The following is a 12089-nucleotide window of genomic DNA, read 5'->3' on the forward strand; positions in this document are numbered from 1 at the left end:
ATACATTGTTGAGTTTGACTATTGACAAGAAATGTGAACAAAACCAGTCAGAATAGACCTAAATGGGGTAGTGCCTCTTATTCCTTCCAACTGAGCTGTTATTGTAAGCAGAGGAACACAGCCGTCTCAAATCTGAAATCAGCTTCTCCAATCATGTCGAGAGGAGCGATCCCTCCGGTCAGCAATCTATATGCAGATTCACAACTTGAGCTGCTTCAGCATAATGAAATGCTTAAAACTGTTCAGAAGGGCAAAAAACAAGGCGAGACAAAACGACACTCTCCAGAGGAGACTAATCTCTGAGTAACACTTGACAGGAAATGATGCACCGAACCCCATCCAGAGCGGGGGAGCAGCACCAGACAAATCCACGGGTCACGGTACGTCAATCGGCACATGGCGTGTGTCCGGACACGCGGACACGGTGCATATTAGGATTCTACGCTGGTCACACGGGCAGCCTCGCTACAACTACAGCTTTGATGCACACACAAAGGAGGTGAGCTGTGATGGGGAATGTGAGCATGCAGCTAGTCAATAGGAACTCCCACAGGACTACAGCACGAGAAGCTCACAATCATCCATTACCAATTTCATTTCTTTTAATCAGTGAACATTAAAATCATTGTCCCGACATGCCATTTTCCCAAAATAACCCCAAGTCATTTGTACAGAAGGGATAGTTACAGTGAACTACTCAGGCCCTGCGCTCTGTGTATCAACTTACCTGCTTGCCATGCACTAAAACACTAGTAATACTGGGCGCAAGGCTGTCCACTAGCTTAGTTAAGAGACTGGCAGCAAGACGGACAACAGACCTAGTGGGCGAAAAGACACAAGAACATTCTTGACGTGATGACAGATAACTAACAGGTAGTGCTTTAGAAGATTACATCTTTTTCTTCATGTTTACAAGGCTAAGGATCCAATTCCTCAACTGAACTGTGAACAGCAGAGAGCATATTCTATGTTGTGTGTGTGACTTTCAACTTGTAATCAAGTGCTGTTAATTGCCTTGTAAAATAGGAACATGTGGAGCACACTGAGTACAGTGGCCACAACTCAAACATTTCATCGGGCATTATTCAAAATATAGGTATTTCACTAACAAGGTGAAAAGGCAAGATGTTGTCCCCAGGTGCCATTGACAGGTGCTTCATTTTGTTATTATAGCAGTTTAATGACCCCACAATTACGATCAAAACATCAGAATTTAAATAAATATATGATAAATAAGGCACCAACTATTTGTTTAATTCAAACCTGACTGAGGACTGCTAGCAATCTCATAAATAATAAATGTGTAAGTCCCAATCCTAATTAATTGATCAAGTTATTGAATGCCCAAATAAAAGGTTGGCTTTCCATTGAAATATTTTAATGTTCACTAATTTCTCAGTTTGTTAATGGCAAGAGTCACTACAGCCTTCACACTGCCTCCCCTTGCCTGCAGGAATCATATGAGGGGAAAAAGCAACACAAATGAACATTCATAATCTTCCCACGGCAGCTCACAGCCAGGGTTGTTATAGAGACACACAGAGTTGAAGCCATCCTCACAGAAGCAACGATCAAATGAAATCATTTCATGAAGGGAGTCATGAATACAATCAGCACAAACTCCTCTTACAATATGCTGTTATATACAACTCTATTGTGGTGTGTGTGTGTGTGTGTGGAGTTATCCAGTTCCTGCACCTGTGGAGCAACAAAGGCACATCTTGAGCATGATGAATCAAAACGCAACAAAGCCTTAATGTCTAGAAGGCATGATGTGGTGTTGATCCTCTGAGGCTTTCTTGGGGATTTCAAGCGTTACTTCCTGGCCCATGTTAGGTAAATGAGAAAGTAAATTAAACTCAGTATTGATGGTATTTCCCAGCAAGTTAGAATCCACTCTCCAGGCTTTTCTATGCTATTCATTCATAAAACAGCATTTAATAAAAGCTGTCGTGTCGGTCGGGTTGAATGCCCTTATTGTAAGTCGCTTTGGATAAAAGCCTCAGCTAAATGAATGTGATGTGATGTAATGTAACCGTGGCACAAATTCAAATCAAACCGTGGACAAACCATCGCAAGTAACGGGTCAATTCTAGGCGAGTGAGGCCAGCGGTATACACCAAACCAAATAAATGATTTGCAGCTTTGTGATCAAAGATCAAAAAGAGAAAGATATTTAGTTTGACTGGAACAGTGGGCACCGGTTTGCCAGTCAAATGTTTCATAGGAGAACACTATTTATTACGATTGAGTCTTTCAATAACGGATTTACATATCCTGGCTTTGAGGAAGCTACATATTTAAGCTAAGGTGATCCAAAAGTAACTGAAGTACCTACTCTAGGCCACACATCACTGTGTGCTGCCTGTGCAGATATACTGTATATATATATGTATAGATATAGACATATATATATACTTTTACCAGTTAGCAAGTAAGACCAACAGTATTTTGATCATGACTTATGCTCGACATGTTCGTCGAGCTCACAATCTGAAGGACGGTCGACTTTGAATACGTTTGCCTCCAGGGAGATACATTTGCTGTAATATTACTTTGTTGTGATGAATGTGCAAATGGTGTCTGCTCCCAAGGCAACAATCAAGCTCCTCCATCGAGCACGGATGCCCTTGATGAAACAAGGAGTGTAAAGGCATTCACAGTGCCATAACAAATCGGCAAATTCTATTTCATGTGGCGTATACAGCGAGCCTTATTGCAGCGGGTGACGCTGCGGTAGCAGGAATGTGGGTCCGGCCTCTGTGATGGTTAATGGAAAGGAAGCAAACACCCAAACTCACAACTGTGTGAATGTTAGCCACCTTATTAGGCTAAACTTTGTGGTTTAGTCAGAATTTTAGCAAGATGCTAAGACATGAGCCAACTACTGCATCACACCTGCTGTTACCAGGGTGACTAATATCACACCATGAGAATGAGATTTCACTTCTTAAAACCTTTTTGACAGTAAAACTTGGGACAAGAATTAGTTTTACACACAACAAATGCCTGAACAATAAGTACAGTCAGTATTAACTGTTTCTTTGAAGGTTTTTATACCATTTTTAGAAACTTTTCTTGACAAATTATTGAGTTAAAATACAAAAAATGAATGTACTAATTTACATAATAAAAGAGTAGAAATGGGAGACTTTTTGAAATATTTCATAAAAAAATCCAAACCTTAAATATTGGTCATTCTTCTTTCTGACTTAAAAAGCGCTGTTAATGAGTTAGTTAGTTGGTTGGTTGGTTGGTTCTGAGGAATCACAAAGTAGGATTGGCTAACCCTCACACAGCTCTGAAGCTAAGACAGCTAGCTAGCCAGCTGACTGTGAGGAAACATGCAGAGTCTTCAGTCCATCTCTGCCTGGGAATTACCTGTTTCCCATGCACCAGTATTGTGGTGATGTGAGGAGCTATAGTGCTGGCGAACTTCTTGATAATGGCAGCAGCCTGACGCACTGCCAGCCTACAGTTCAGCCAGATTAAAGTGTTGACATGAGACAAGATTTTTGTGGCTGCAACCAGTGCATGCAGTCTAAGTATTTGTGTACGTGTGTGTGGGAATATCAGACCAAAGCTTTCTGCTGCCAGCTCTTCTGTAGATTCTCTCCAGTTCATCCCTCAGGTTCTCTGGAATCACAAATATGTTTGCGTTTGGACATTAAAAAAAGACCATCAAGACATATACAGTCAAATCCAAATGTAGCCTTCATCCTTTGTATGTTAGAACACATTCAACAGCATCCTTGAGACTTCTACCTGATTACAGGACTGATGAAGGCACCAAAAAGGGCTTTTACAAGAATGAAATGAACGCACTTCTGACACGATTTCCTTTGCCTTTAAGGAGGAAACTCTGAAGATCTGCTGTTCTGTTTCAGTACATCATGTGACTAGTTCTTAAAGATGCTCACCAACCCTGAGTGTGTGTATGTGTGTGTGTGCTTACCATCTTTGGCAAGGAAGTCTGGCCCTTCTCTTCTCAGAAGGATGACTGCAAGCTGAGCCTGACTGGCCAAGCAGTTGCAGTCCTGGGAAATGACACACACACACACACACACACACACACACACACACACACACACACACACACACACACACACACACACACACACGCGCACGCACGCACGTGCACACAGACAAGAGAGAGAGAGTTAGATGAGTAGATGAGCCTGGTTACGCATACAAACACAACAGATTTAAACAAGCTCAAGATGCCTTTATTGCGTGCAGCTGTAATATTATCTGCTCACAGTAAGCACTAACAAGCCGCATTGACCAAATTGTTTTCTGGAATTTTGCAAGTGTGGTAATAACAGGTACGCTTTTAATGTATTGCCTCATTTTTATTTGATAGCAGCCTGAACATGCCTAACATATGGAAGAGAGAGCACCTTTATTAAGCATGTCAGAAGAGGATTGGGGTAAATAATGTATTGTTTGCTTGAAATACTCAGTCAATATTAGGTTTGGTATCTTCGATATGGCCACTAACATTCTAAAATGAATAACAAACGTGGATGTGGGTTTTCAGACTGTCAGTCGGTCTTCTATCCTGAATTCCTCATGGATCCAACAAATCACCATTGCAGAAGGCGTGGGCTGAGGTTTGGATTTTTCAGACACGTATGAAATATTCAAGTCCAGAGCCAGATTGACGAGCTGTTAATTCTGAGCAGACTCGGACGGATGGTACACAGGACCTGGCCTTGAGGATATATGTTTTAACATATTTATAAGATGCTATAAGATACATGGCCAAGTGAGCGGGGGTGTATCAAAGAGTCAACAGGGAGGGAAACAATCAGGGCACAGAGGTTATCTTCCACACAAATAATGAGGAAACTCTTTCTGCATGCTGTGAACGGCCGATCAACTCACGTGGAACTTCTGGACGATCTCGTGGGTGGGCTTCAGCAGCCACTCCTCCACATTGATCTCTGGCTGCTGCTCCAGTTCTGAGACGTTGGGTGTGCTCATCTGTCTCTTCACCTTGGAGTGCTTAGGCAGCTCCAGCTCCTCAAAGCTCTTAAACTCTGGGATCCTATGCACACACACACACACACACACACACACACACACACACACACACACACACACACACACACACACACACACACACACACACACACACACACACACACACACACACACACACACTAATTGTATGAAGACGGTAGATCCACATGCGGTTGCTTTTTTGTCATTTGAAACATTTCACAACTACATGAACAAACAAAGCACTGCTGTCATCATTCACTTGGCATTTTGTTAATTATACACGAAACTGATTTCTTGATCCTGAAAACATTTAAAATCAAGTCTACACGTCTACACTGTATGCGAAGAATCCTCAGATTGTATGCATATCACATTTGAAATTTATTTGCCTTAAAATATCCCGCCAAGCAGTCAAACTGACCTCTGACTAATTAAGTACAAAGACGAGAGGAAACTCTTACTCTGCCTCATTGACTCGCAGGAAGTCCAACTGCTCCACCACGGCTCCAGATATCAGGGTCTAATAGTTCGATGAGGAAAAAAAAGGACATGCCAATGATTTGCAAAACGATAATTCTATCTCTATACAGGGGATTGCACAGTAACATAGAAATAGCCTGGTGAAGAAAGCACGGCTCTATAAACCACAGAGAGGCTTGTCGGGGGACTCGGTACATACAAAACAATAGTTTGAGCAATGCAGTTCATAACACAGAACACATGGAGTCGTAAGGCGTGAACTCAGTTCAATCTTTCACATTTTACAAACGTGTACGGGAGCGGAAACAATCTCGTGTCTGAGACGGTGAAAGTTTGAAAGCAAAGCAGTGTGCGAGCAAAGAGCGCAGTTCAATGCAAACTGCTCCTGTGGTCTAAATGTGATGTTAGCCATTCCAACTGAAGTCAACTCCAAAACAAAAATAAGAGGCAAAGGAGAGGAGCAATCCTGCTCCCCATAACAATGAGGTGATGAAGAGGAGAAGTGTTTCAAAGTTGTTGGAGTTAGCTGTGAAGGGGAGGGAAGGAAGAACTTTAGAGCAAAACAAAACAAACGGATCACCATGAGAACGTCTGTGCTGAACACCACAGACTCAGTGGGAGAAAAGGTAGGGTTGTGAAACCTGTCATCAGTTAAAACTGCATGAATTGATCGAGCACCTGGGGGCAGTGTAAAACAGCTGTATGTACAACTCTGACATATTGTCAATATTTAAGTGGAGACGAGGAACTTCTTAAAAGAAACAGGTGCTTATTTGCTCATCGAGCAGACACATAGACATATTTTCATTCATTCACAGTTTTGTTTGTGTCTACCTGATGAATGTAAGTCTGAAATTCACTCCCCGTTTAGCTCTGTTTTCGGTCTCCACCAACTCCTGAGGTAAATATCTCTCTTTAGCTGCTAAATACACCGCTATGTTCACCAGCTAGCCGCTGAAATTGTCCGTCTGTACAGCGGCATTCTAATGCTTCTCGCTGAACACTCTGCTGATGGATATGAGGTTGGATGAGACGGAGAGAACCAAACGCTAATGTTGGGGCGGTAAACCCAAAACACTGAGTTAAAAGATGCTCAAATGCTCAGTAGAGTTGAGTGAGGTGACAATTCTCCGTGGTTTCAACACTATGAACCTTTCGCATTACATGTTGCATGTGATCCATTTGTTAATATCGACATATATGATGATAGCAGCTCTAAATGAATTTGGCGCTGTGTTTTAATGGCCCTTCCACTGGCTTGGTGACCAACGAACCCGTCTGACCCTTTTCTCAGTAAAGCTGCTGAAGTAAGTCGGCTATTGTCATAACGTCTGTGGCACTATAACCCAGGAATGTAGATGGATTTGGAATGCCGTTTTTCGGGAAAACTCGCACTTCTTGTGTCGTTTTTTTAACGACGAACTAACTATTGACTGTTAACATGTCCAATAATCCATGTGCATTCCAAAAACAAAGAGTGATTGAGAATGACCAAATTAAACAATCAATACCACAATGAACGAGTCTATTTCAAACCTGAAGTCTGTCGACATGAACTTTGACCCCTCCGATGTTGCCTTTCTTGAACGAGGCCAGCATGTCCAGGACTGGGTTGAAGCGGCTCCCCCTGGTGAGACAGAGGTTACAATGACTAAGTTTGGCTTTTCCTACGGTGCACAGTGGAGTGAATCTGTCTCATTCTGAGTCTAAACATCTGTGTTAACCACTATATTACGAACAGAACACACGTGTTAAACATCATAGCTGAATTTTATTTTTTCTTCAATAAATCAGCACATTGCCCCCCAGACCTTCACTGCTTTATTCGGTGGGCTGCTACCTTCCATTCAGGTCATCTTCCCGATCAATAGCAAACTAATGGCTATTGAGTTGCTTCTCTGAGAACCCACTGACTCATTCCAGGTTCTGCAGTGTGGCTGTTTAAGCGCTTGTAGCACATTTAACATATATGGCTTTCTGGATAATTGTCAATACTGCTGTAATCAGCTCACCAGTCAGGCTACAGTGATATAAATATTATCACCCAATCAGCAAGCGAATACAGTTGCACCTTGCCGTTATAAAGATAAATGGCAGTACATGTGGGAGGGAAGAGAGATAAAGTGGGAGGGAGAGAGAAATGTTGGATAAAAAAAAATGAAGCATTGTGCCTGTCAAGGCATTTTGTTGCGAGCTTGAGTATCAGAGAGAAAAAGAGAGATAGAGGGTGATGTATGGGGCGATAGGTGGAGGAGGAATGCTGTAAGAAAGCTATCAAAGGACAGGAGGACATTAAAAAAATGATAAAAGAGCTATTATGAAGTTATTATTACTTGATGTTATCCTCGCGGATGAGAACCAGGAAGAGAGGACGTCCCTGCATCTTCCAGCACTGTTTGATGAACTGCAGGGCGTTCTGCACACACACACACACACTTACAGGATTACATGGCACGCAACTTAGACCTCTATGTCATCAGAAGGTTCAGCAGCTGAAGGTTGGTTTTTAGAATGTTAAAACGGCCATCAACTGACTGGAAGATGTTCCACTATTGTATGATATCAATTAGTGACAATAATGAACAAAAGTGCAAGCAAACTCACTCATCAGTCAATAAACCTAGTGCTTGCGGTTGGCAAGCTGCTGGTTAAGAGCTTAGATTTCTGGTACCAGGTATACTATGACACTAGTACGTGCCCTTTCTGAGCATGCAACCTAACCAAACCAGCTGAGTCCCTGTCATTCTCACAAATGTCAGGCTGCATCTTGTTAGACCACACAAGCTCACTTATTTAAGTTCTTTGAGCACATAACAAGTGGCTGGCTGTGGAGTCGTAACGGCAAAGGTAAGCTCCGTGAGTGTGACTTACCTTAATGTCATCAATCAGCAGCATGACATCCTGGGACAAGTAAAAGTCACTTAGATCAAACACTATTGGGTAGCACACCACCGTCTTGCCCAGGATCCGATAAATCTGGAGGGAGGCGAACACACACACACACACGCACACACACACACACACACACACACAGTTGCATGAGAAGACGGATGGCTCGCAAGTAGCCACGTATACATTATTCTGTGCAGTGTATAAAACAAGCCATCAATCCTAAGATAGAGGAGACACACAGAAGCCACACATCCACACACACACACACACAGGATATGAAGCCCCCTCTCACACATACAAATGGTCACAGGGGCTCAAACACACACACCACCTTACAGACACACACTCATGATGCTAATGCCCTCTGGCAGTCTGCCATCTTCCCTATAACTGTCCCATTATAATACTGTCTTAGCAATGCGTTGGGAGCCATGATTCATTTGTGTGGTAATGCCTTTGTTTGAGACAGCTGCTGCGGCTCAACTTATTTGGTGACCTTCATTTGGAAGAACCTGCAAACAACATCTCACACACACACACACACACACACACACACACACACACACACACACACACACACACACACACACACACACACACACACACACACACACACTTCCACAGGCACCAGATATGCACACGCACAGACTGCCTGGCAGCGTAGCATATTAAAAGAATCTATTCTGCATTCACTGATGCATCCTGCAAGTCTGACGAAGAGAAAAACTCTTGGAACTGAATATTTTCTGTCTCTATGTTCAGTTCGACTCCTCAGAGCTCTGGGAAACGTATGCAGAGCAACATGTGGGAGGTGTGTTGGTGGTCACCCATGACCTTTGCAGCACGTGTGTGCAATCGATATATACCTTGCAGGTCCCAATGCAGCCCACTGGCCTCTCTGGACGCCCACTCAACCCCAGCTTTTTATTAACGGCAAGGAAACGGTAAGCCTGCAGAAAGAAACACACGAAAAACCCGTGTCAGCAAACACGACATACACATTGCACACACTCTTGCTGCTCAGCTTTCTGATTCCAGAGAATCTGTCCCCCTTACATTTCCCTGAGATTAAAAATATCACTTTTCACTGTAAATGTCATGGCGTGTGGTGCCAGTTCGTATCGTAATGAAAGTGCAAGTCAATCCGTCTGTTCCTCTGAGATACTTCTGTTGTTGCAACTCAAGAGCTGAAATTACCGCCATATGGCAGAACCACCTTCTGATATTTAGCTCTGTGTAAAGTTATGAGACGTGGCGATAGCGAAAGGTCCCCGTGCTGCGATGAGCAGCGTGCTTAGTGGACCCAAGCGCACCCATGGGCACCGGAGCTGAAAAGTCTGTTTGCAGAGGCCTAAAAGAGGAAACACTGAGACCTGAGCCCTCATTAGAGTAAATAAAGGGCCGCATGCTGTTTGATTCCACTTGAGCCACTTAGATTATGCACTGCCAAAAATGCCAAATCCATCTTAAATATTAGCTGGTGGTAATTGATCCTTCACTAGGCCCCAACCCTGTTACCGGTCATACTTCCCATTCTAGTATGGCACATATGCAGTTTATAGTAATAATGGTGGTAGATTTACTGCTCAAATTGTTATATTTTTGATACAATGGGTCTTAAATGTAACACTGAGGTCTCCAGCTGACTCAAAACACAGAGTAACAAAGAAATACAATTGCTCCTTCATTGCAGGGAAGCTAGTTAGCTCTAGTTTTATAACGCGGTATCATAAAAGAAAATGTTGCAATGCAGGGACGCTTACAACAACACATGGACAAGCAGCACAGGGCTTCGATTGTTTTGTATTGTCCAACAATATATTTAATTTCTACAAGAGTTTGGCAAACGTAATGTTATCTGAGGTAACAATTTTGGCTGGAGCGTAAACTTATTCCCAAGCCAAATACTGAGCGGGACAGAGTTGCTATGGTTACTCTAAACTCCGGCGCATTAGCATTGTGATTTCCATGCAGAAGATGTGCCAGTCCCAACAGTTCTGTTCTCATCTGCCTCCGTGCTATGCTGCAATAAATCACTGCAGTCCCCCTTCGACAGGTTCAAATATCTCCCAGCTGAGGCTTTTTTTCTTGCTGTGGATTGGCTGCCAGTATATGACCTTGTTTCTAGACAAATAAAACTGAAGTTAAAATTTGCGAAATGAATAATAATAATAATACATTTTATTTATATCGCGCTTTTCATGACACTCAAAGACACTTTACATTAAAATCATCATATATAAAAACAATACACTAAAAACAAAGTACACAATAATAGTCACACATTAAAAGCAGTTTAAAAGCAGTTACTCATTTAAAATACATCTAAAACATTTCAAATGTACGTTGTTGTTGTTGTTGTTGTTTTTGTCTTGGGTCCAGCACCACATGTTCTACTCAATGAAACGCTCTATTTCTACATTCAGCACCAGGATTACTATAGTTTTAACTCGGGAAACTATAATCTGAGTCTGGGAGTAGGTGGTTTCTACTTGGTCAATGCATAATATGTCCACACATTATAATTCCAGGCCAACTGGCGCTACAGCAGAAGTAACACAGTTTAATCAAGTCAGAAGTCACGTCTTAAGACTCAAGTCAAGTCAGCTTTCAAGCACAAAGCAACTTTATGAGCTGAGAGGAGTTAACATCAGCAGAGGCTAAGAGAGAGCTTGATATTAACGCTCAACTCCAACAGGGTTTGGATCAGGTCGATGGGCTCAGAGTAGCTAAGGTCAAGTTTCACACCTAATTAGTGGACTGAAATGATGTGGTGTCAGTGAAGCCGGGAAAAAGGCAGAATTCCTCCACAGGTTCAATTCAGATTTGTAGTGCTGACTCAGCTCAAACCTCAACACTTGCTCTTATCAACCATTTAGTTTGACTTGATTTACATTTCACTGCACTACATCTGGCATTAGTAATACTGGTACACAGCTACCCAGATATAAAGAGCAAGACAGATGAATAGAAATCCGTAATCAAAGGGGCCCAGTCGTCGAACCGAGCAGAGGAGAAGGTCAAATGAAGTGTTCAGAGGTGGCAGCAGGTAAGATACAGGAGCAGCAGCATCACATTTTCCAAAGCTTTTCTTTGGTGCTTCGCATAAAAGCTTCTCACCGCTGTGTCGCTGCCAAATGCACTCATTCAAAGACACAAATAGAGAGAGAAGATGGACATTGATTCCTCGGCGCGCAGTGGTGTGACACACTCACCACAAGTTACCGATTGTGTGTGTGTGTGTGTTTGTGTGAGCCGAGGTTGCGTACGTGAGTGAATCACATTTCTGATGTGTCTGGCTGAATGTGAAACCAGAGTACTTATTCCCGTTGTGACAGCCTATGAATTCTAAATTGAAATGCCTCCCAATCTGTGCTATCACAGCATCAGTACACCCACACACTCAAGTGGCACTGCAGGAAATTTGCCTCTCAAGCCCTCAATGCCGCATTCTACCGTCTCAAACCGGCTGCAATTCGCGACGTCAGCCAAAAGGTGGCGCTCTGCCACTCCAGTGCACTTCCTCACTGTTTTGAAAAGGCTGAGCTGAACAACCACACGAGGAAGCACGAATTGTGCCAATTACAAGAAATCACACTAGAAGAGGCAAAAGTGCGACGTTTGTATTGAAGAAAGAGAAATGTTAATTGAGGATTAAGTGGCATTGCAAATCACTGCCCTAACAGGCGAGAACGAGACCTGGAGGAGAA

At 42.8% G+C, this 12089-nt stretch overlaps 1 protein-coding gene across 3 annotated transcripts in view; it reads right to left on the bottom strand.

Moving 5' to 3' along the window:
• The window catches only part of phkb (phosphorylase kinase, beta), an 88081-nt gene that overhangs the window by 4987 nt on the left and 71005 nt on the right, over positions 1-12089 (bottom strand). For 2 of the 3 annotated variants that reach the window (XM_079284611.1, XM_079284612.1), the window contains 9 exons: positions 9246-9329; positions 8359-8463; positions 7821-7903; positions 7024-7114; positions 5469-5527; positions 4888-5050; positions 3956-4037; positions 3579-3636; positions 3382-3472 (listed from right to left, as the gene is read on the bottom strand). In XM_079284611.1, coding sequence (XP_079140737.1) covers positions 3382-3472; positions 3579-3636; positions 3956-4037; positions 4888-5050; positions 5469-5527; positions 7024-7114; positions 7821-7903; positions 8359-8463; positions 9246-9329 — 816 coding nt within the window. Of the gene's footprint in view, positions 1-727; positions 819-3381; positions 3473-3578; positions 3637-3955; positions 4038-4887; positions 5051-5468; positions 5528-7023; positions 7115-7820; positions 7904-8358; positions 8464-9245; positions 9330-12089 lie in introns of all 3 variants that reach the window. The other variant, XM_079284610.1, reaches the window with a different exon arrangement.

The sequence above is a fragment of the Melanostigma gelatinosum genome (assembly GCF_949748355.1).
Source record: "Melanostigma gelatinosum genome assembly, chromosome: 2".
In the NCBI taxonomy this organism is placed as follows: domain Eukaryota; kingdom Metazoa; phylum Chordata; class Actinopteri; order Perciformes; family Zoarcidae; genus Melanostigma; species Melanostigma gelatinosum.